Below are 24,545 nucleotides of genomic sequence, written 5' to 3'. Positions count from 1 at the left end.
CGAGGAGGAGGAGGAGGAGGAGGGGGGGGTGCGTCATCTTTACCACGTGATTCAGTGGGCGTATTTAAGCCCCTGGCGCGAGATCCGCACGGAAAAGAAAAAGCAGTTTGAACAGGTCGGCTCTCACACCTCACGGTAAGCCCGCTTAATTCATATACGAGTTTAATACCTAACATTGGCTCTGTTCGTTCAAATGGAGCGTTAGCTCAGACTAACGAGTCTGATTCAACTCGTCAGTATTTAGCGGTGACTGACTGCTGCTGGCAGGCGGCCTTTTGTCACGTCTTCTCCCAACGGACGTGGCGACGAAGGCATCGTGTTTATTTGGCCTCTCGACCAGCTAATGTTAAATATAAAGCGCCACACACTAAACATCGTGTGAAACTCAAAGCTATCCAGTCGTGAACTACTCCACTTTAAGATGCCTTTTTTTTGGACTGTTTTAAAATGCGTATCACAATAAACCAAGTTTTCCATTTTGTTTTGACGTTATGTCTGTATTCCCCCATCAGGAGTCTTGAAAGAAAATGAGCGTCAATAGAAAGGCAGCACAAAGCCACCAGAGGGCTAAGGAGAACATGAAGGTGAGTACTTCATCACCCAACAGCTGGTATGTGCCAGGTGCCACCACTAACTGCTTTAATTTAGGCATTTTACTGGCTTGATGGGATACACTTAGTTGACTTGGCTTGTAATAAGATTCTGACAGTTTTTTTTTTTTAAATATATAAAAGAAACCAGGTTAGGCCTGGTCTTAAGTAGTTTAAAGCATTGTCTTCCCACACCTCACAATTGGGGATTAGTCTCGTAGGTTTGGCTACCAGTGTTTGTGAAGCTGCAGCCAAACATTAACAAACTGTACTTGTTGGTGGTTCTGTAATGAGCCTCAATGAGAAACTTTCCCACGATGGTCAGGAAACCAGGCCCTGCCCCAGGTTCCCACACCTGTGGGCCTGTTGCACATAGAAGTGGTGTGAAGTCACTTCACTTATGCCCTTTACCATAGTGACAGTAACTAGAGTAATACATGCAAAGTGATGCAAGCCCTGGTGAATAGCTGTTTGAAAGTGAGAACACACATCAATGTAGTTTTTGATGACTTGGGCTTGCTTTAACAGACCCATTTGGGAGGGATTGAGATGTTCCCTTTTTTACTAAGATTTCAGGTAACAAACTGGTCTTTCTTCCAGACCCACTTCACACCATCTCTAAAGACAATGGGACATCCCAGGCAAACCCTACAGACCCTCCAAATCTCAGCTGTCAACAAAAATACAGGGTCAGCTCAGGTAAGCAGACTAGTTACTGGAATTTGTTTAGATAGTGACTCGTGTGTCCATACAGTTGGCTTAAATGTTGCGCTTCAATTTTTAAATGTTTAAAAAGGTACTTTCCCTTTCTAGAATGGAAAGGTTATTCCTAAACGCAAACAGTGGAGTGCAGAACAAACTAGAGGCCTAAAGAGGGTGAAAGTAGAAGTCAAAGCTACTCAAACAGAAGAAAATCAGTGTTTGACAGATGGCATGTCTACTGAAGCATATGAACTCATGGTCAAAGGTAAAATTGAAGACTAAGTAACTTGTCAAACTGGTTGATTCCCATACGCATGTTCAGTTTATTTTAAATGAACCCCCTGCTGTTATAGAAACACCACCCTCCACTTACTGGAAAGAGGTAGCAGAGGAGCGACGAAAGGCCTTGTACAATGTTCTGCAGGAGAATGAGAAGGTGAGTTAATCACTAAAAGGCAGTTAATGTTTAGTGTCAGTTAAGCTGTTCCCACGCTCCTTAAGGGTTGACCTTAATTGGCTACAGTCCAGCTGGTGCTGAATCCTGAAGTAATGCTGCACCTGTAAACATTTCTTGAAATACTTTAATGTTAAAGATATTAAAGTGGTGGTCCTGCCAAAATGGTTAATTTCCCCTTGGGGATTAATAGTTGTAACTACCTACTCTATAGCAATGTAGATTTCTTACATTGACCAGTTAACAGCAACTTAGAGCCTGGTTGACTATTTACACTTAGCTTGTATCATGTCTAATCAGTTTTTCTTCCTTAAACCAGTTGCACAAAGACATTGAGGCCAAAGATGAGCAGATAACAAAACTTAAGAGTGAGAATGAAGAGTTGCAAGAGCTGGCACAACATGTGCAATACCTGGCTGACATGATTGAGGTAAGAATATCACCATTGCAAGGTGTTACTAGACAAGTGTGTGGCAGAAAATCCCTATTATGCTGTTAACACAATTAGGATTCAGTCCATACTTGTTGATAAAGTTTGAGTTCAATAAAATGGACTTTCTTGGCTACACTTATCAAGTTTTTGACGCAACAGTGACTGTTGCATGGTCTGAACAGTAATTTGTTTCAGTAAATCTCAACTTGCCTCTTTTTGTTTTATAAAAGAGGCTGACGGGCAAGTGCCCAGACAATCTGGAGGAGCTCAAAGATATTGCCCTCGATGTGGATGAGCATGATGAAGATGCTGAGGTGGCAGGCCAGATTGAGACAGGAGACTCTGACAGTCAAAGCGACGTGGAGGAAGATGAGCTTTCAGACAGAAACAAATTGGAGCCTGTTTAGGACAGGACTAACTGATTTTGTGCAAATACAAAATCAACTAACATGGAAGTGTTTTAGCAGCATTTGGTAATCTAATTGGCAACTGCCTTTTCAAAATAATTGTTGCGACCACATTATTAATGGGTTCATTTAAACCTTACTAGAAACTTTCTTTCCTTCTAAGATTACCTCTTCTACTTTTTGGGGGGGATTTAATGTTCCAACAAAGCCAGTATAGCCTCATTGAAGACAGTATGACTTGTTGCTGTTGTGAGCCATGGGTAACATGCAGTAGTTTTTGTCTATCTTTAAATACTGTTGGCTGCATCAGTATATCACCAAGGTCAGTTTGTTGGCTTGTTTGGCCAGTGAAAACTTGAATAACTCATGATAGTACTTATTGGCTCATTGAAAGGGATGGGTTGCTATAAAAAAACTCTCCCCTTTACTTGCTGACACTGATCACGTTGCTCTTGCTTTCCCATGCTATGGTCACAATGTCTGCTGTGAGGTTTGTCTTTTTCTTTTTTTTTTTTTTGTTTTTTTTTTTGAGGCATCTGATCCATTTTGCTTCTCATGGCTTTCAAGGGTTTTTGTTTACACTGTAAAAACCATACATTGTTGTACAGCTGTGTATATAAATGCTCTGTAAAATAAACCTTTAAAAAAAAAATTTGCACTATGAAACAAGCTTTAACTGTAAAAAGAAATGCTATTCATGTAGGTAACTAGAATAACTTAGTGGTACAAAAAGTTTAAGCTCTTGTGTAGGCACATTCCTCTTAGGGGCAAAAACAGTTGTCCAGGAAGGTTAACTAAACGTGTAGTGATTGTGGGCCACAGTAAATGTCTTACAAAAAGTGCCAGTTCAAATTCAATTGTATAAAATGTTTAAGCTTTCAAAATTTCATTTCACCCAATAAAATGATGAACTTACTACAAAAGCGCCATGCAGCCTTTACATCCCCAAGTAGATGATTAAACAGAGGCCCATATAGTTTTTTTTTTTTTTTTTTTTCTCTCTCCTCCCCTCATCTGCATTTCTAGAGTTCCATTTCTAATAAGTCAAAATTGACTATTAAATGACAGCACATGTCTTAGTTCATCATAGCTTGCCACCTATCTTGTGTGATTTGAATGGTCAAGTTCCATTTTAATCTGGGTATAAATTGTGTAAATTAGAAGTGAGGTAACTGCCTCAGCATTGCAAATTTTTCATTGTTCTTTTTTTCTTCCCCCAAATCTGCTCAAACTATTCAATATGTAGTCACCAGAAAGCAGACACAATTGTCATTGTTTTGTTTTATTTGATACAAAATCATTGGCTTCTGATGTGCTCATATAAAATCTTCTTGGAAATATGTTAAAGTAAATAAATCAAAGCTGTGCAGTTAATGTGCTGTTTACTATCATATGCCACAAATCTCAGATTTATCAATGCATAAAGAAAAAAATCAACTGGCTGTCAAACACAGTAAAACGCATTGGTCTTGACAGGCATTGGACACTTCAGTTTTTTCAGTTATGCAAAAATAAAATTTATTGCAACATTTGAGCAGAAGGAAAAATGCTAACCACAGTGGAGTAGAATGCAACTAAATGAGCACTGAAGCTATTACAGAGAAGTCCAATTTTAGCAAGTGTTCCACGTTATTCTTAAAACCCATCTCTAAATAATTATACATGTGCACATTTTGTCAACTTGTACATTGTAACAAATCAACTTATAACACTGGTCAACTGCAAGCTAGTAGATGAAAAGAAATGAGTTGCATTTTTCAGTATTTTTAGATCAAAATACTGTCATTTAAAATAGAGCACATTTTTTCGGTTTGTATAGAAAAAAAAAAAAAACAAAACACCATCTTCATTGCTTAGTAACTTCACACATTTACAGATTATAATGCAAAAGAAAAAATACATTTCATAAAAATATTACCACTTTATCTATGGCTTTTGGACTGTGCAGTTAGGGCCAAATGTAGCTAAACTGATATGGGTTCGTCTCATTTTTTTTCCAAGTTGTGCTTCGAAGGATTAGTCTGAGTATTCTGGCCAAAATGAAAATGTTTTATTGAAAATACATTCTCTGAATAATGATTTCTATTAAAAGAATTTTAAAATTAAATCTTCCTTTGGTTATATTAAATCCAGGTAATAAAGTAACATTTCTAATAAGATGCCCCTTAATCTTTGGGGCCTTTTAGGGAAAAGAAATCTGTAACATTATTAGCCTAAGAGCAAATCTTGAAAATAATCATCTAATATAATTCTTTCAAAATAAACTCCAATTAAACTTAAGAACACGATTATGGTAATGATACAGAGGCCTTTTTGAAACAAACAAAAAAAAAACCCTTTCAAATGCTGGACTTGATCCAAAATGGAACATAAATATACAATTCATTTACATAATGTCATTTGCAGTATTACATTATAACTCCAAAGACTATTAGAGTTAAAAGGAGTAAATAAATACGATGCGAGAACAAATGAGTTTTATTGTCTCACCAGACTCAGTAGTACAGTTAAAATGAGAAGAGTTGGAATTATACGTTTATCTTGGGTCAGCGTTCCCACTTTACCGACCCAATATGTACCAAACAACACTTCATTCTGCAGTTTCTCACAAGAAAGCTTAATTTCTAATCATGCTATTAGCTCACATATTGTATGAATGTGCGGTGGATCCCCCTCCTCTCTGTACAGCTATTCAGAAATTACATTCTCATACTCAAAGTGAATTTATTGCCCTTAATGGGCTCCGAACCTGGTAAGAAAAAAACATTTACAAAAGAATGTGGAACTCGCCTGCTCGACCACAGCAAGGCTCAAATGTTCAAGGATGACCAATCAAATGTCTTCTCATGTCAGCTATGTACAGAAAATTGCACTTGTTCAACTGCAGGTATGAAGGTACTCGGATTTGAGCTGCTGAAAGAGTGACCCTTGCTCTACTCTACTCCCTTTACTCTACTGAGGTTTCAAGTGAGGTCTAAATCTGTTCCAAACTGTAAACTGCTCTTAAACCATTTAACCTCGATTTCACTAAAGAAGCCATTTTCAACATATGAATGGTTCTCCCTGCCACAGAACACACACTTTCAACCATACAAGAATCCCTGAAACTCGCAATGGAACGTACTAGAAAACACAACTTAAAAATACACTTTGAATACAAGCACATTGCACCATCTGTGTAAAATATGCCATATTTACATGCCTCATAACAGTGCAAATCTTCTGAAAGCACCAAAAACATCTCTAATGCAAAACAAACCAATTTAAATGTGATAAACAGTGATTATACAAAGACCATAGTTAGTATATTGCATGACAGCAACAGCCAAGATGATGCTTAATCGGTGATCCGAGTGTGTGCAGTGGTGGACTGCTTGTTGATGGAGGTTGTGCGACGGGTGAAGATGCATTGCTCAATTTCCAGTTTCCACAGTCTTTGGAGCAGCTTCAGTGTCCATTTTAATTTCAATCTCAACATGACCAGTCTGCCTGGCTCAGAAAGCAGGGAGAAAGGGGCTGGGTAGGAGTGTGGGGTTGTGCAAAACTGGAGGTGATAGTGGAACAAGGAGCTTTAAGTGGGTAGGGGTGTGTGTGTGTGTGTGTGTCTGTGTCTGTGCAGAAGGGTTATAGGTTGTGTCTTTAGGGTTAAGACCACTTGTTGGGTGTTAGTCCCTTTTAGGAGGCAGTATCAGTAAAAACAGTGATCTAACATGATGGTGTGGAGAGAAGTCTGTTCCAATAAGTAGATCAATAAACCGATCAGTCCTTAACAGTGCAGAGTGGTGTCAAGCTGAGGGGGCAGTGTTTTTCCTCAGCGTGGTGATGATGGTGGTACGACAGCTCAAAAGGCCGTGGTGACAGCGTTTCCTCGCCGTGCGCTCAAGCGGACCATTTCCCCGGGGACTGTGTCCAGCTGCTCATATGCCAACCGCCCCTCCTCTCCTGTGACAAACACATGGACGTGTAGTGTATCTGCCATCAGTGTTGGGTGTTGTTTATCTATTATTATCTATTGTATATGCTACATTTATGTACAACTTTTTTCATGATTTTCGACTTTATGGTGTGACAAATTGTGGCATATTTGTATAGAATGTCACTTTGCACTGCTCTTACAGTGAGTTGTAAAAAGATTGCAAAGTGACCAAGCTGAGCAATATTTCATTTCCAGTGATTTTGGTACTTACCAAGCGTGAGCAGGGTTTCTATGGCAACATGGCGGAGCTCCTCATCAGCTGAATCGCACAGTGCTACCACTGCCCTGATGCTCTCTACAGCCTGCACACAGGAAGGATATGCAGGAATGTGATGGTCAAGTTAAAGATATTCTTCACGATATACAAATGTGATTGTACTGTAGCATGATAGTGATTTTAACGTGCAGAAGTTCCCCTCTGAGGACTGATATAGTATTTCACCAAATCACAACTATAGCTGGCATAAGAGGCCACTGACCTGCAGGCAGCTGAGTGCTGCACAGGCTGCTCTCTGGCTCTGAACTCCAGCCTCCGACAGGGCCTGGGTGAAGCACTCCACAGCCTGAAACCCCACAAACAGGCAAAAATGCCATGAAGCATCTGTCAAGACGAACTGATGTGGTAGAGTTGGTATAAAGTGCCCTTGTGTTCTGTCTTTAGCACCACTCACTCTGTTCTTGAAATGGCTGCTTGACGCTCCATGAGCGAGGTAGTCGGCCGCTGCCTTGTTGACCTGAGGGTCGTCTACAGTGAGCAGGAAGGCCAGGGCCCTCAGGGTGCTATTTTTAGGCCACAGTGATGAGGCAGGCACCGCATCCAGCTCAGCTAGACACTGAGTGTAATCCCCACTGCAAAGGGCCTCTGCAAAGACTTCTGAGCATGAGATACAGACATGTTAAAGATAAAACCATGGACTGTAGTGGAACAAGCCAAAGTTTCTGTTTGCCTGAGCCTGGTTTCTGATTAAAAAAAAAAAACAAAAACATCTTGCTCCTTTTTTTTTTTTTCTACATTCTCTCTTAGTAAAAGCTTTGTGTGAGCTGATTACCATTTCAAGAACAGTTTGATAGAACATCTTTTTGAAGGGATAATTTTGGATACAGGCAGGATATAAATTTAAGTGTTGGTTGACGTTTGCTCATTGGTGATATATATTTATTTTTTGGAAAACTTATAGAAAACAAAATGTAATTCTCAGCTTACAGTATTCTCTATTAATTATCAACTAAATAGTTGTAAAACTCGATACCAACACCGTTCCAGCAAAAACATTGACTCCAATGTGAGCAGCAGATCTATGATGTTAAGCATAAAATATACAGTATAGTTTGCTCAATAATAAAACCACTGTCAGTCACAAGAGGAACGGAAACATCTGCTCACCCTCTCTGGCCAGGTGCAGCAGGTGCGTCTCCATGTCCTGAACCTCATGCTGCAGGATGTAGCTGTGAAACTGAAACACGGTCAGGACGTCCTGGGACAAACCAGAGACGAGAGGATCATGTGATGCCACCAGGTCACTCCTGTCCACCATCTCACCCACTACAACAGCAACCACTGGAGGAAAGGAGATAAGAAACGTGGCAAATATTCAGTGTTTCTGAACAGCTGCAACTATACTGTGATTTAGTTTTTTATCAGACATCAGAATCTGTTTTCAGTGGTTACTGGTTTACAAAACAAAGAAGTGCCTCAGTTGAAACCCGGGAATGGATGAAGCACAACTGTGTCTAGAGATTTGACAAATTTGAAGTATAACCTCCAGCCAACCTGTGTCAGCGCTGTGTGGGTGTCTCTCCTGCAACACTGCCATGTAGCGCTGATTCATGTGTTTGAACACTCTGTCCAGTGTGGTGTGGAAGAGCCCTGCAGACCCGCTGCACTCAGACCAAAGAGTCATCAGCTCTGGGCAATCTGCAAGACCTGGGAGTACTGAGAGAGAACAGGAGGTCAGGTGCTACCGACCCTCAAACCAGAGTCTTTTATGCGTGTTAACTATTTCTGTATGCATATGGGCTGCTCTGAAGTGCAAGACAGAGATGTTTTTGTGCAACATATCAATACGTACCATCAGCAGCAGATGTAATAGCTCCCAGTCTGTCCACACTTATCTCTGCTAGTTCTTCTAACAGCTGAGTCTGTCTGGACAGTTTGAGGAGCAGGCTGCAACGCTGCCACACACTGACCCCAGTTGTCAACAACTGCAGATACACGAATCAATTTTAGACCAATTTTGCAGCTTCAGGGATTGTACCGCTTGACGATAAAATGTTTTAAGTTGGAAAGAGCTCAACCTGTATGAGGTGATTGCAGTACTGCAGATGGATGACGATGGCCACGTCCAGGTTCTCGCTCCCAGTTGTAAGAGGCAGGGGACTTCCAGCCACGCTGTTTCCTACCCCGGTGTCTTCAGTCAGAGCTTCACTCAGGTGTCCTCTGGCTTCTGGATGCTGCCCCCTGAGAGGTAGACACCAAGCATCACCACCGGGCGGCAGCAACATCGACACAACAACTGTACTTAAACTGAAATAGTTTTCATTGAAGAAATGGGTAAGAATGAAGTCAAGTCAGTTTATTTTGTGCAAAATTAGCACAAGACAGCCTCTTCAGCATCCCCCACTCACCCAATCCTCTCTCCATCTGCATCGAAAAGCGGTGACCTCTGTGGAGGAATGCTGAGGACAGTGTGATCGTCTCCTGTGTCCTCATCATCAAAGTCAGAGGTGTTGAGGAAGTCGAAGCTCTCCAGGGCACTTTCCACCGTCAGACTGAGGCTGGATGATCTGCTCCTGTGGCCTGGGAGACGACACTGTGGAGGGAAGAGTGGGAGGGGGGAACTGGTCAGTCATAACTTGATAAATGTTTGGTTCTATGGCATGATTCCCAAGCTAGGTGCAGGCGACTAGGAGGATTTAACATGCTGGTAGCTTGTCAGCATATGGAAACGGAAAAGTAACATTTCCTGGCACTACTTGAAGTGTTTCTTAGTTCATTCAGGGTCAAAATGTTAAATAACTATGGCATTCTCTGCATGTGTAAATGTAAAAAAATGTTAAGGCTTCAAACACCTTGAGCAGGTCCTCCAGGCGCATCACTTCCTGCTCCAGGTCCTGTAGTTCTCGGCAGCGGTGGGTCAGCGACTCCAGTCTCATCAGTAGGCTGTGGATGGCCTCCTCCAGGCTGCTCTCAAGGAAAGCCCTGCTCCCCTCCCCAGCCCAGCTCAGGCTTCCTCCACCCTCAGTAGAGCTCCCCCTGGGTGGCATAATTTCAGAAGAAGTCAGCCTCTTCACAAGCTGCCTGGTGAGGTTGCCCGCTTCCTCCGTGTCAAGTTCCACAGGTTTCAGTTCGTCAGCTTGATCCAGGAAAACATCCTCTGGGGCTACTGTAGACAGATGGCTGTCGGAGCACAAGGACGGGGCAGCTGAACCACAGTTTGAGCCAGAATTTCGCTGGGACTCGGTGCGCTCCCACTCTGAGTCCTCTGCCGCCTCTGCTTCATCACTGGTGCTGGTGCCTCTACTTCCTCTGCTACCCGTTTCTCCATCCTCTTCATACTCCTCCTCCTCTTCCTCAACTAAATGCTCTTCTGCAATGGAGTCCTCTCTTGTTGGAAGGATTTGTGCAGGTGACTGTTCCATTTCTGGTGGAGTGACAGTGATCTCTGGGTTGGACTGGCCGGGAGAGTGTGAGCCTGGCGCCAGGCTGGGGCTAGGCGTGGAACCCGACGTGTCAGAGAAGGTGAAAGAGAGACGCTTGCATTCAGCCACGCCACAGCCGCCATTCTCAAATACATCATCTGGTAAAGTGGACTGAAAGGAGAGGCAGTAAAATAAATATTTAGAAAATAAAGAGAGATACAGATTTAAACTAATGTGTGTAACGTAAAAAGTACAAAAGAAGGATGGCTTGAGTTCAAAAAAGCATAGTCCTCTTTTCTCTCTAGATTCTTATGACCTGGCCTTTTCACGACAGATTCACACTAAGGAAAATCTTCAAGAAAGCATCTTAAAAACACAGACAGTTGAAGCGTGTCATGCAAATAAACATGCAAACATGCACACAAGGTATTCAGCAGTCAACAGAAAAGGACTGGATAGGCCCCAAGCATGTCCAGCAGACAACATCATCTCCATCAGATTGAGGAAGCGGGGGTACACAGTCAGGTTAGGAGTGTCAAGGGCCCACAGCACACTCACATAGACCTCCAGACTGGATTTGGGCCTTGGCCGGAGTGAGGCCAGGTCACCGAACGAGCGACTGCGCCTTAGCTTCTCTAGCAGGGTGTCTCGGAGAATGTGCAGGAAGGAGAGGCGCTGGCGCTCCACGGGATATGGCCGCCACTTCTTTACACAATGCACGCAGGCAAGTAGGACAAGGTGTTGGGTATTTGAGTGAAGGCAGGTGAGTGGAATACAAAAGGGATGGATAAACGTGTAAAGTGGGACAGAGCGTGGGTAAAGGGTTTTAATGTGGAAATGCAAAGTGGGGGGGGGGATAGCAGGGAAATTGGTGAGGGTTAGTTTGGGGGTAGGGCTGGCATTGCTTACATAAAAATTGTGAGCCATTATCCAAAAGAAAAAAAAACAAAAAACAAAAAACAAAAAGAAAGTGCAGAGCAGACAATATTCAGGTCTGAACGTGTAATGATCTCACAATGGGCTAAGATCTACAAATACCAACAAAAGTGTCTGTCTCTCACCACACTAGTAAAAATGGCATATGTGTTGCACTCACAAAGAAGGAGGTATCCTGGAAGGTGGGGGTCTCGGGTGTTCCTTGGCTGTAGACTGACACTCGTCTTTGGAGAGCTGTGGCTTTGCACACGTTGCCAGATGACAGAGTCAGGTCTTCGACATCGAAGGGGCTGGATGGTGGGATCAAAACAAGGCCCATAATATGAGTGTGTACCCACCGTGTAAGCACTGCCATCCATTTAGCATCGTCACAGAGCAGGATGTATTTTTTCCTTTTTGCTTTTTGTATTAGGTTTCTCCACCAGATGGCAGGAAACTTCCAGTCATGCAGACACTGAATTTTCAGCTACGCCACTGACTCTGGTGACTAAACGACTGGGCGGTTCAGTCACAGATTGTGTAAGGACTGAAAATAGTTGAAGACTGTATTCACAACGCTGATGCCAAGCAGGTGTGTTCAGGGCCTCTTCAAATATATTTTACATAATAACATAGTAAGTGTTAAACATAATATAGTGTTAATTACCTAATAACAACAACAGTATGTACTAAGAATCTACTTACTACCACGTAACCTCCAGGTTGAGTTTAATGGTACCCAGGTCATTGACGTCCACAGCCACAACCTGAGGCATGGCAGTGAACAGCTCCTTGGTCTCGCAGATCACACTCCCCACAAGCATGTGAGTGGCCAGGCCTTTCAGCTCTGTCACCTGATGGGGCAAAAAAACAAAACGTGTTCAACTTCCACCAAAATAAGAGTCACTGGCACAAATCGGCTGACTGTAGATGAGTTGTTGTTGTGATTTGGAGTATGATCTGAGATATCCTGTACTGTTGTCCTTGACTGCTGAGAAAGAGACAACTACAAACAATAGAAGTACAAATCTTCGATGCATCCATCAAGAGTCAGCACTTGATATTATGCATCAGGTAGAAAATGACATTGATCATCATCATCACATCTGCCCATTGTTGTCTTGATTCATCAATTATTCATGCGGTATCTGATTTGCCTACTATATTCTGTTACATCAGCCAAAAAGGCATCAGAGTTGCATATGTGAGGAGGAAACCCATGAAATTTGAGTAGCTGCTTGATTTTCTGTCAACTGATGAATTAATCCATGAATCATTTCAGCTGTTTTGTGCGCAAAAATAAAAACAACAAATACTGTTCAGTTATCTGGATTTCCACAGTACCTTGATGTTGATGAGGTCAGTGATTAGAGGCTGAAAGACCATCTCATCTCCATCCCAACTCTGTCTGGAGTTCACCTCAATCTTCCCCTTAAGTTTCCACCTCTGACGACCGTACCGCATGAAAATCTAGAGGAAGGAAAGAGGTGGTGGAGCAAAAACAAAAGCGATAAGACTGAATCCAGTCTGCAAAGCTCTGACAGCTTCAACAACATTACTCCATACTGGAGGGCTCGTTGGATACATCACACGCTAAAGTTTTATCCTGCTGGAAGCCAACTTGATACTTAACTAAATCGTTTTGCAAACACATGGATTACAACATGAATTTAAAGTTGTTTTTAACCCCCCCTTCCATAAAAAAATAAACCTACAACAACTTGCCTCATACTGGTCTCCAGGACAAAGTCTTGCAAAGCCTGCTAATCCTGCCAGGGAGAGGAAATGAATATTAGGACATAACAGTCTGAATAAAAACACTTTTTTCTTATTTTGTGACATAACAATAACTGACTGTGAAGGTTCAGCATTCCTCACATGACTTTTAATGGATGATTTCAAGGCATTTTAATATAGGAAAAAGCTTTTCCCACTTGCTCAATGGTGATCTTTAAGTGTGACATGCTCCATATGTGATGAATACAATATGGTGATTACATGTCATTTCAACGCCAAACCATTCTTAGTTAGCTAATGCTTCCTATTATATCCAGGTATTCGAAGAATTTCAGCTCACCTTTCATTTTAATGTGAAACTCCCCAAGCAGGTTCTCAAGTTCACTTTCAAACGTGCTCATGTTCTGGACAAAAAGACAAAAAATGTTGATCCCACAAACAGTTGTTTGTCTCACAAGTTCACATTTCCACAAAAATATCTCCTTTCTAGGACTCTTTCAGTAAACTAACCACTTTGCTGAAGTTCATCAGTATTCCCCACACACTGTATATCTACCTCAGTGTATTCCTTGTAACGCCGGTTGACCTCTGCAATGCTCTCTTTGGTGCCTTTGGTGGAGGGAGAGGAGGAGAAGGCCTGCTTCATTCGGCTTGCTCCTTCCCTCAGACGGCTCTGGATACAGAACCCCTCGTACAGCTCGTCCACCTGAATGTGCACACACAGTCCGTCCATCTTTAATACATGTGCTACAAGGTGATGCATGCATAGATGCGTCGGCAAACCTTCTACAGTAGTAGAAAGAAAAACCCCCATTCCATTAAAGAGATGAAGTAAGTCTCTGACGTTTGAAATCCTCCATACATTAAAATAAAACATCCCTGAGCAGGAAGAAAACTCTGTGCTGAAATGACTTTCACCAGCAGCCCAACAGGAGGAAAAAAAAAGTGTTGAAATATGTAAAAATAATGAACCGCAATATGACAAAGGAGGCATTTTCGCAACATTCAAGTTGAAGAAAGAGGAGAAGAAAAGAGGAAGGCCATAAATGTAGAAAGAATGAAATAGGCGAAAAGATGACAGAGTGAAAAAGTCCTGAGCTGAACTGACAGAGAGCAGAGGCAGCTGGTACGTCTGAGCGTAACAGTAGGGGCCTCCAGTGGTGGACTCTGTGCCATCCCAGACTGCAACAGACCCCAGCGGGACGCTCCCAGAGCCGAGGGAACAACAACAGACGGCGGTTAGAGCTCATTTGGAGATGTCTGCCTGACTTGAATTTGAAGCAGCAGTCTGATCTAACCAAAACCCACAAGGAGCGGGACAGACTCCATCAGCATCCTGCTTTCTCTCTGTGGGCTCAAATGTTGTGAGCTTCAGCTGGAGTGAAATCATTAGGATGGGATGATGTCTCAACCACAGCACTAATAGCTCTGCTGAGTCTGTTGGTCAGAAAATCAGTTGTCTTAAAAAACAAAGGATCAGGAACTGGCGCGGTTCAGATACTGCTCGACTTTTCCAACCCTGCATAACTCATTTTGTTTTTTCCTCTTTATTTATTTTCCCCATTTAATTAAGTGGTTTCAAAATATTAATTGTTTTACTGTTATTGCCCTGTAAGAATGTTGAACATAATAGTAAGATATGTAAAATCAAGTTAATATACTTCTAAGGCATCAAATGATCTAATTAAATGGAATCAAAGTTAAATATTAATCTGACACCTTGTCAGTGTCTTTTATTTATTTGAGCTATTTTCACCTGGTAACTGTATTTCTGGCCCCAAATTAATCTTCAACTATTCCATTCTAAAATGAAAATATTTTTCAATCATAAACAAGAAGAACCTTGAGGATTGATCGATTTCAATAATGTGGAGTCACTCAAACTGATTTATCTCTGAAACTGTAATCTATCAGCATTTGAGATTTTCATAGTCCTGTCTATCTGGTCTTCTCCATGACCAAATTCATACATGATCGGAGTGGCAGTTGGGCAAAACAAAACACCTCCGGTGAGCCTCATCAAAGGGACACATTGCAGCCAGCCAGACGAGAGCTCTGAAATATTGATGCTTTGCGCTCTTTATGGCACTCATTAGGGAGAAGCGGGAGAAAATGGGCCATTCTGGCTCCTGCCACCTTAACAGCTTCCCTGAGTTTTTATTTGTGCATCTTTGTGTCTGAAATCGAACACTTGCCAGCACGCTTGTGAAAGAAGACTGTGACTGAGTATGCAGATGTGTTCAGACGTGTACAGAGAGCATGCTTTTATTGTGGTGAGTGTGAAGATGGGAGTTCATGGTTAAAAGTAGTTCCTGTAGCTGCTGTTATAAGAAGTTATCTTCTTACAACTAAAAACAAAAATGGATACCCGGCGTCATTCTCAGCAACCCCACCTCAAACCAACCAGCGCCACTGAGCACCCTCTACCCCGACTGGGACCCAGCCCTGTCTGTGGTATGTGGTGTATGTAGTGTATGTGGTGAGGCTGCAGCAGCTGAGCTGAGCCAGCTCTAAAACACCCTCCAACCACAACTGTTATTCTCAGCCCTCTCTTGTGTGGAGCCAATTCTGGGCTCACACTTGACAACAACAACAAAAAACAAAAAAGTAAGAAAACATAAGCCGCAGCAGTTTGTGCTTTGAAGGAGAGATACATTCTGAGAAAACCTATGTTTGAGTGTTTGAGTGTCCTTTGGATTGAGTTGAGAAATATGTAGGAAGTGTATTCGCAGAAACGAGAAGACAGCTCCAATCAGTTTTTCAGTGGAGTCTGGGGCTGATGAATAGCCACTAGTATTCTCATTCAATCCGTAATCATACCATTATCACACAATTAGGTCCATTTTTGTCCCCAATTACAATCGCCTCTTGCTGCCTTCGAGGAAATGTCCTTTTGAAGGTCAGCCAAGCGCCGCTCCAGAGGAAAGCCATCAGCATATTGCTGTGCCTCGGGTACATTTCACCCCAGAAATTGAGGGAAAATTAGAGGCAAAACCCAAACAAAGAGCAGTCAGAGACCCAAAATTAAGACCGAGGGATAAAGTTAACTATAAACCACACATATAGTGTTTAAAACAGCGAGGAACTTCCTCAGATGGATCTATCAATAATATCAACACAAAAATAAAGGAATCAGTACAATTATATTTATTGGAAAATTTGTCTTTTGGACTTGGAGTCCCTGTATTAATTACTGCTCAGAGGGATGAAAGTGACAGTGAGGCTCTGAGAGCCAGTGAGGGATTATAGTAGAATCTTTATTGGGAATCAATTATGCCCTGGATGAGGAGAGTACAACGATCACATTCACAAAGGGTGAAACCTATGTGCCAGCTCCGCTCTTTATTATTTATAGGAGCATCCTAATATGAGGCGTCTGATATTTCTTTGATGGTTTGACGAGGTGGCCAGAGGTAAGGGTGATGGCTTTTATTAAGAATTAGGAGATTTTAATGGATTGATTTTGTATCTACTGTATATCTGGATTTAAACTGTGGGATTTGAATAAGTGATGAATCTTTAGGATATGATATTAATCCTCTTAAGATTTGGCCATTATCCTGAACCATTGGATAATGGTGCGCGCACACACACACACACACACCCTCCCTCCCTCTCTACCAGGGGGTGAGTGATTATAAGCAGATTAAAACAGGCAGGCCACATCAAACAGCATCAAACACACAAGCCCCTCTCTCCAGATCTGTGAGCGTGCGTGCATGTGTGTGTGTATTGGTGCCAAGATTAATATTCAAGGAGAGAAAAAAATCCCATAAATAAAATAATCACATGCAAAGTGTTCACTCATTTTTGTATTGAATTTCGCACATGACACACACACACACACACACACACACACACACACACACACACACACACACACACACACACACACACACACTATCCCATGCAGGACTTCATAGGGGTTGTATTGTGCCACCTGCTTCCTCCATGTGTGCCAATTATGGCTTGGACATCTGCAGGCAGCCAGCAGCATGAAGGGGAACAAAAGAGTGGGCTGATGCAAGTCCCAAACACACACTCACTAACAACTTGCTGATGGATGATTGCTAAGTCATCGCTCACGGCAGCTGTCCAGCACAAAGAGACACATCTGAGCCTGAGCACGTACAGACCTACTGTAAGTCACAGCTGCTGAAACACCGATCATCTTCTCAGAGCTGCTGATCGACACCAATTCAATTGTGCAAGACAATAAAACAATGTCTAATTTTCATTTACATGCACTCAATGTCATATCAGGTATTCCAGATGTCCTGCAAACAGGAGGTCTTTGTTGTCCACTTCTTGCATTTTGCTCTACTGAAGCAGCCAATTATTTAAGCTCCCAAATGCTCATCAAAAACATCAAGCAGATGACGGCTCCTTCCTCTCTACAAAGGCTGATCAGCACACAAATATGTTCCTCCTTTTTCTGATCCCCTGTCATACAGACATGTCGAGGCTAGAGCTACTACACCGTGAGCCTTATAATACTGTGATTATAAAGGTAGTACTGTTAACGACAACATACACATACATATATATATATATATATATATATATATATATATATATATACACATATACATATACATATATATATATATACACATATATATACACACACACAATTTATCTTTTCTAGTTAACTTTTTACATAAATTACAAATAAGTTACTAACAAATAATTGCCTGGTTTCTACAAAAGTTGCTAACCGCTGCATGTTCAGGCTTCATACTTTCTGTGGAAAAGCTCAGTACATGTGAACGCAGCAGGGCGTTCTAGTCACTTTTTGTGCACAGAAACTTTAGGAGCAAAACTACAAATGACAGATCCAAATAAAGAAATTGCAATGTCACATCCCAATACTAAGATTAGAGAGGTTTTGAAACTACTTCATCACCAGTCGATACTTTGCAAAAAGTCAAAGAGAAGGGCCTTTAGCGACTGAGCGCTGATATATATTTAGAATGAAAGAACACTGTGAGTGCTAGATTTAACTCACTTTTAGTGGTGCTTAGAGTTTTGAGGCCGTTTGCCTGTCTGACAAGATGAATCGGTCTCCTTCAGTATTTCAAATATTTACAAGTGTATTCATATCTATTTTTGTACCCAGCTGGAAAGAACAGAAGAGCTTCAGAATAATGTTAGATGTTAAAGAGAGAGGATATGAGTCTGTGTTCGCTTTAACTGCAGCTTGTGGCACTCTCACAAAACACCAGTGTAGAATGTGGCTGTTTTTTTCCCCCCTTGTTATCGAAGCGGTGCATGTTTTCAGAAACATTGCCTAAATCCCTCAGACAACCTCCTCTACTTTAAAATGATATTTCCTGTGACTACTCCAGCTCCTCCTCACGTCTTTTCATCTTTATGGAACCTGTTAATGGCTGTTGTCTGCTAACCTCCCTGACCTACATTCACTGTTGCCTTCAGTTCTTCAGGAACACTTGTGAGGCAAAAGTGTATCCAGGGTCTGTCTCTTTGTCATCATGTTGCTGTGTGCATGTGTTTGGCTTTGGAAAGCTCAAGGTGAGTTTATATTATTGCCTGTCATGTATGCGAACAGAAAGGGTTAATGTCACTCAATAGCTGGCTTCTCAGTGCTCCTCAGGAGTTCAAAGGCTCCGTCTTTGGGTAACCATGGTTACCTTTGGAGCGGCGCTGTTGTTTAGATGTGTGTGTTCGGATCGCCTGCCGTCATGTCTGAGTTGATGCACAGCAAGGAAGGACATTGCAGACAGAAAAAAAAAAAAAAAAAAAAAAGAACATGGAGGAAAAGTCACCTAGACTTGAAGGGATTAATGGTCACCTGGAGGAGACTACAAAGGAGCATATAGTGGAACGGCCTCCCTGCCTGGCCACCATGGTGGGGCGGATTTAGATTCAACCTGCTGGAAATGGCTCTAATAAAAAAAAAAAAAAAAAAAAGCAGGAACGCCATACCAACCTGGCAGCAAGAGACAACTTAAAACGCAGGCAAATAACCCCTAATTTATCAGAACAGGTGAAATAAATGGTTCAAATGTTTTGGTAAATATCTAGCTGAGAGCTAAATGATATAATAATATAATTCTCAGACTTAATTCAGCATAAAAACAGAGGGGAGCAGGGTTAACCCATCCCCCGGACTCCAGTTTTGATGCTAAGATGAGCAGCTGCCAGCTGTAACTCCATGACATCAAGATTGGTAGCAGTCTCGTTTAAGACTGAATGCCAGAGGCCCAGAAGTTATTGAGAGGAAACATCTTTTCAGCTCTTAAGCTTTCCAAGATGCTGGACAGACATGGAGACAGGAAATAGATCAGAAGAAAAAGACTCTGGACTCATGACAAAGCCACTGGGAAAGAGACTAACACAATAATAACCTTTGAAAAATGTAGTTATCACACATGCTTACCTTACTCATGTGAAACTCCAGACGTCTCATGTACCTCTCTATGGTTTTGATTTGCTGTAAAAAGACAGAGGCAGCACAAGATTTACTGCCGCCCATGAGGATGTGGCTTCATGTGGTGTACAGCTGTAAAAATAATGATTTTGATGTCCATCCCACAGAATAAGCTGAGGCACAGATTGCAGTCCTGTCTCATCAACCATTTCTCAATCTCCTCTACTCTGTCCCCCTTCCCTCCTTTATTCTGCTTTACAGTCTTTGTTTTTGCTTTCTTTTCTTTTCACACACAGCAAACTTGGAGTGGTTGTTGCAGTAGACCATCCCCTCCATCAACTCACCTTGTCAAGATCATACAGCACTCCCTGGAGGGGAAAAAAAAATAAATTAAATAAATCACACAATTAAACAAATGGACAACATGACTCCTTATGTAATACAAAGCAGACTGCTGGTACCAAGAAAAGATCCCATTAAAACAAGCTCCCCAGTGCCTCAGTGCATATGTGTGTGTGTTTACAAATTAAAATGTGTTAATTTATGGCACTGACCATGATGTGGTATGATTGTGCACAGATACTAATGAGAATTTAAGTGGGTACATACATAATGGAACAAACAGCGAATAATGTTGCTATAAAAGGTTTGAACTGCACAATCACTGTTTGCATAATTACTATGAGGCCTTGTGTTGTGTGCTCGGAGACAAAAGTGAGGTGAAAGTTGTTGTATCAGCCCTTGACTGACTGACTGACTGACTGACTGATTGATTGATTGATTGACTACATTGTCCACCTTGGTGGAAATGTGTGTTTAGCTTCTCCCATCATTGCATTAAAGTGTGATAACACGATTGGTGTATTGTTGCCGTGGCTTACCAACCACTTTCCCTGCTGAACCTTTGTTTTTCTGCTCATGACAACTCTCTAAGGTGCAGATAGTCTTCCAATACATTTTTTTTCTTCACATTATGAATAGGATGTTTGGAGCTTTGGACATTTCCAACACACCCAGCCGTTTTAAACCAATGTTGCAAACGTAAAGAAACGTGCTGTTGTTTCTCACCAGGCGAGAGTTTCTCTTCATGTCCTTCATCAGAGACATGAGTTTGTCCAGCTCTGTTTGATGGACTTCCAGATACTCACTACAGGGCGGAAAACAGAAAACACTTCAGGTCCCAATCCTTAATCTGTTGATGGTTTTATGGATTAATAAAATAAATATTTGACCAAGTCCTTCTTCAGCATTGAACTTCATTAATCGGTTACAGTGAGACCAACAAACATGTACACAGTGATAGCAGTATAAATACTGTGAATTGGTTCATAAACATCCTGGCAGTTAAGTGAATTTCCCAAACAGAAATGGTCAATAGGCTGTAAATGTTCCCATTAATGTGAAAAATGTGTGAAACATTTGATGAGTGCATGTCCAGAGTGTTAGTGAGCATCCTAACAGGTTACTCACTCCAGGCCTTGTTTGAGTGCAGTGTAAACTTCCTCCAGTCTTTTGGGCTGCGGCTCTCTCGAGCTGCTGCCTCCCTTGTGTCCTGATAGGTGAGGTTTCTTGGGCTTCGACTGGGGCTTCTTCTGTACCGCTGAGTTCCCCATGAAAGAGTTACATCTGCACAAACACACACCCACTCTTTAGTCCATGTTTTTTTCTTTCTCTCTCTCTCTCTTTTTTTTTTTTTTTTCAAACCAGCAAGCAGGATACTGCTCAATGTTTGGTATGCCATGCATTTAAATGTCATTGCTCGTGTAAGTGGAAGGAGGACCATCTTGGTGTAAACAACATAACAAGAGAAATCAACAACACATATTTATATTTATAGATATTTATCATGGTACATTAAAACACGACCTCCAGGCTCCCTATAACAAGAAAAGTGTTGAATGGGACGTCTGCATTATTTTAGAAGATCTCAAACACACCCTTGGGCCAGTCGCAGCATGAATTTATCTTATTTGACAGATGGAGAGGGCTCATGGTGTGTTCATACCAAGACAACTCAGTCATACAGGGATGACACTTTCAGCCTGCATTTTATACAGTTACACAAACTCTCAGCTTAACCTGAGAAGGGAACGTCTGTGTGTCTGTAGCTGTGTAAATCAAGTACGCACAATATATATATATATATAATATATGCCACGCACATGCAAACATGTGCGCCCCCCACCCCCAACAACTTTCTGTGTTTAAGCTGGGTAAGGTCATACTATTCATCATCTGCTGGAGTGAACATGCAAACACACACACACACACACACACACACACACACACACACACAGGCAGACAAACACTGAGGCAATTACTCTGTTGGCCATGGATGACATTCAAGTGTTCTGGTGTCGTGAAATTGAAAATATTTTTTACTGAATCAATCTGTTAATAAAATTCTACATCTATGAATTGGATTCATTTCCCGATGATCAACTAATAAATTTTCTGATGTTGCAGCACTGTCATTTAAAAAAACAAAAAAACAAACAAACAAAAAACCAATGAACCAATGATCCCTGATGTCGAAGCAGGACTACAAATAGTAAAACGAATAAATAAATAAATAAATAAATAAATAAATCCACAGTAAACCGTGGTAAACATTGCCCAAAGCCATCTCACAAGCCTTTTCCTTTTCACATCATTTTCATTTTAGGTCACGATCATCTTTTCTGCCTGCACACATTTCAGCTTTTAAACCCATTTCAGATTTAGCTAACAAATGTCACTTCCCACAGAATTAATGAAATGATCCCAAAGCCATCTCAGCGACAAGGCGACAACTAATTCCAGCACTCGACAAGTTTCAACATGCCATTTCTTGCTGCACGCCAGGAAACGCAGCACAAGTTAAGTGAAGCTGCTACAAATGTGGGGCAACTCTGAATGAGAGCGCTGCGTAGCCTTGGGGTCAAGCAAGACGTGGTGCAGCAGTGTCCTTTTGGCAGGGACCCACAAACAAGAACACACATACATACATGGCAACACAATTCCAAACTCACTTATAATTGTGGATTTGCACCCTTGCACACAAACTGCAAAGTCTGCTGTATGCATGCAAGCGTAAATGCATATGAAACACACACATGGACACACAAAGAGGGTCTTTGCTCACACATACACTGATGCACTCGAGTGGCCTAAAAAGCCGGATCTCTGCAGCGTTCCACCTCGCTCATTATCGGGATCGAAACTTGTCATTCGCCCCCACACCCCCGAGTCATTCCGCCCATTAAACCGCTCACTGTCTGAGCTGAGACAAAAAGAGCATCTTCAAATAGGTTCGCACAGCAGGAAGGGGACCTGACATCCAGGATGTGAATGTGAGGGAGCTTTGTCTTGGAGTATGAGCTATCACGCAGGAAGGCAACGAGGGAGGATACACAGATAAAACTCTTATCTCTCAGCAACTTTATTGATCACCAACTTCAACTCACAAGCAACTGGTCAGGAATGAAACAATGACCGGGAAACAGAGATAGCTGGGTGGTTATGCAATAGAATAATGATCACCATCAGGCTGAGGACTATTGTGTTCAATCATGGGATTTGTAGGATCCTGCAATTTCTTTTTAACTTGGACCTGTATTAGGAACTAAAAGTCAGGACGTCTTTTTTTCACTCTGCTTCTCAAAACTTACAACTTCAAAGGAATACTTCACTAAAATCTGTGAAAATAAGTCATTTAATCACCCCAAACAAATGCCTGTCTATTTCCACCACATTTCATCTTCACCTCTAAATCTATACTCTTCCTTTTAAATATACAAGTGGAAAATCCATTTACTGCGGTGTCCTTCAGTCACACACCACCAATAAATTGTTACTTCGTAAATGTGTAACATCAATTGACTAAAGATTAAGAGCTTTGAAGATTTTTTTGCATACCTTGAGCGTCGTTCCTGTAGCGTGCTGAAACCAGCAAAGGACTGACTTCGGATTATCCCATTTGGCCCTCCAGGGGAGTGGGTACCAGCCGCCATGATATCTGGGATGTGTGACGACACTCCTAGAAGAGAAAGCAAAACAAAACAAAAAAAATCTATTACAGACAAATCCAGTGACAATATTTCATCAGCAAGTGAAGGATCAAGGTCAGTGATACAAGAGCCTGTGCTAACATCACTCCTTTGGCCTACCTGTCACTATTTAACTGCAAACATACCTAAACATACAGGCACCATTTTCCACAGTCTGATAAAGGTCAGAAAACTCAACAGTTTTTACTTTCTTTGAGAAAATTTCCTGCCTGAAAAATCTCAACAGGCTGAAAGTAAAAAAAAAAAAAAAAAAAACTACAGCAGTGCCACAAGCATGAAACACTAATTACAAACAGCTAATTTCCACCACTAAAACATCTAATCCTGTATGTAAAGAACTTCAGGTAAGCAAGCCAACACCATCTTATAGCGGAGTTACCTAATCAGCCTCTGCAGTTAAGACATCTTTTATCACTGCGTCTATATTTAGCTGCATCAGCCTGTCAGATTTCAACCTTTTTTAAACCTGGAGATGCAGCATGACTCACGGCGGGCACTTGGGGAACAGGCTGAAAATAGACAGAGAAGCGTCCATGTATAGTTGTCAGATTATGACTGAACAGAGATCGAGTGCTCAGAGAGGAGAATTGACTGAGATAACTCAATGACTGTTACATCCACCATGATCAGATTGTGTCCAGATGCAGATGCAGGTAAATCTTTAGTGCCAGGGTAATGTGACCTCATGCCACCTTAAATAAAAAAGGATCCTCATGAGTTCCATGTAGTGAGATGCTTAGATTTTTGATTTGAGGTTAAACAAAAAAGCTTAACAGCAAGTATGAAACTGATGGGTGTGACTTACAGTTCCTACTTCCTGCTGTAGCTAGATCCTGACTTCAATTGTTCTATTTCTAAAGGTCCTGGAATCTTTTGGTTGATAAAAACGACTTATTCATTCACTCCCGATTGTTTTGCCACAATAGCGCCAGGGAATCAGAGGCTACTGCCCTGAAGGAAGGGCTATCTGAAGAAGCAGTACAGAGATCGGCCTGGGCATAACTGACCAATGAGCCGACCTCAGTGTTCACAGTGGGATCACTATAAAAGCCGTGGTGAGCTGGAGAAGAGTCATTCCTGCTTTGTTAATCTGCACCAGAACTGAGCTAAAGGAAAAGTATGGTAACACAGAAATGCCTGGAAGAGAATCAGGCAGGCAGATTTGTCAAATCAAATTAGACTTTGCTAACAAGCTGGTGGAGCGTCTGTATTAAACTCTCGTCTGTTTCATCCTCTTCCTCACACAGGCTGG

The 24,545-nt window shown here is 41.7% G+C and overlaps 2 protein-coding genes across 4 annotated transcripts in view; one reads left to right on the top strand and one right to left on the bottom strand.

Moving 5' to 3' along the window:
- The first annotated feature begins 71 nt into the window (after positions 1–71).
- On the top strand, positions 72–3,194 carry gmnn (geminin DNA replication inhibitor). 2 transcript variants are annotated; one of them, XM_029514618.1, is made up of 7 exons: positions 72–135; positions 513–584; positions 1,191–1,289; positions 1,404–1,557; positions 1,646–1,728; positions 2,066–2,176; positions 2,410–3,193. In XM_029514618.1, the coding sequence occupies exons 2-7, from the start codon at positions 528–530 to the stop codon at positions 2,584–2,586; spliced, it is 681 nt and encodes a 226-aa protein (XP_029370478.1). In that variant the 5' UTR covers positions 72–135; positions 513–527; the 3' UTR covers positions 2,587–3,193. The 2 variants fall into 2 exon arrangements, with proteins under 2 accessions (XP_029370478.1, XP_029370479.1); XM_029514619.1 differs by having other exon boundaries at positions 85–115; positions 2,410–3,194.
- An 884-nt stretch (positions 3,195–4,078) lies between these two features.
- Positions 4,079–24,545, bottom strand: part of ripor2 (RHO family interacting cell polarization regulator 2) — a 45,041-nt gene continuing 24,574 nt past the window's right edge. For both annotated transcript variants that reach the window (XM_029514868.1, XM_029514869.1), the window contains exons 2-22: positions 23,142–23,262; positions 20,715–20,870; positions 20,313–20,391; positions 19,589–19,612; positions 19,254–19,307; positions 13,410–13,559; positions 13,194–13,257; positions 12,842–12,885; positions 12,461–12,586; positions 11,822–11,970; positions 11,298–11,427; positions 9,632–10,372; positions 9,188–9,372; positions 8,858–9,020; positions 8,632–8,764; positions 8,334–8,495; positions 7,947–8,120; positions 7,234–7,436; positions 7,042–7,125; positions 6,774–6,864; positions 4,079–6,528 (exon numbers count right to left, since the gene is read on the bottom strand). In XM_029514868.1, coding sequence (XP_029370728.1) covers positions 6,428–6,528; positions 6,774–6,864; positions 7,042–7,125; positions 7,234–7,436; positions 7,947–8,120; positions 8,334–8,495; positions 8,632–8,764; positions 8,858–9,020; positions 9,188–9,372; positions 9,632–10,372; positions 11,298–11,427; positions 11,822–11,970; positions 12,461–12,586; positions 12,842–12,885; positions 13,194–13,257; positions 13,410–13,559; positions 19,254–19,307; positions 19,589–19,612; positions 20,313–20,391; positions 20,715–20,870; positions 23,142–23,262 — 3,134 coding nt within the window. In that variant the 3' untranslated portion in view covers positions 4,079–6,427. The remainder of the gene's footprint in view (positions 6,529–6,773; positions 6,865–7,041; positions 7,126–7,233; positions 7,437–7,946; positions 8,121–8,333; positions 8,496–8,631; positions 8,765–8,857; positions 9,021–9,187; positions 9,373–9,631; positions 10,373–11,297; positions 11,428–11,821; positions 11,971–12,460; positions 12,587–12,841; positions 12,886–13,193; positions 13,258–13,409; positions 13,560–19,253; positions 19,308–19,588; positions 19,613–20,312; positions 20,392–20,714; positions 20,871–23,141; positions 23,263–24,545) is intronic.

The sequence above is a fragment of the Echeneis naucrates genome, chromosome 11 (genome assembly GCF_900963305.1).
Source record: "Echeneis naucrates chromosome 11, fEcheNa1.1, whole genome shotgun sequence".
NCBI classification, from domain to species: Eukaryota; Metazoa; Chordata; class Actinopteri; order Carangiformes; family Echeneidae; genus Echeneis; species Echeneis naucrates.
Note: the sequence above shows the minus strand (reverse complement) of the source record. Positions and strands in the feature narration are given on the sequence as shown.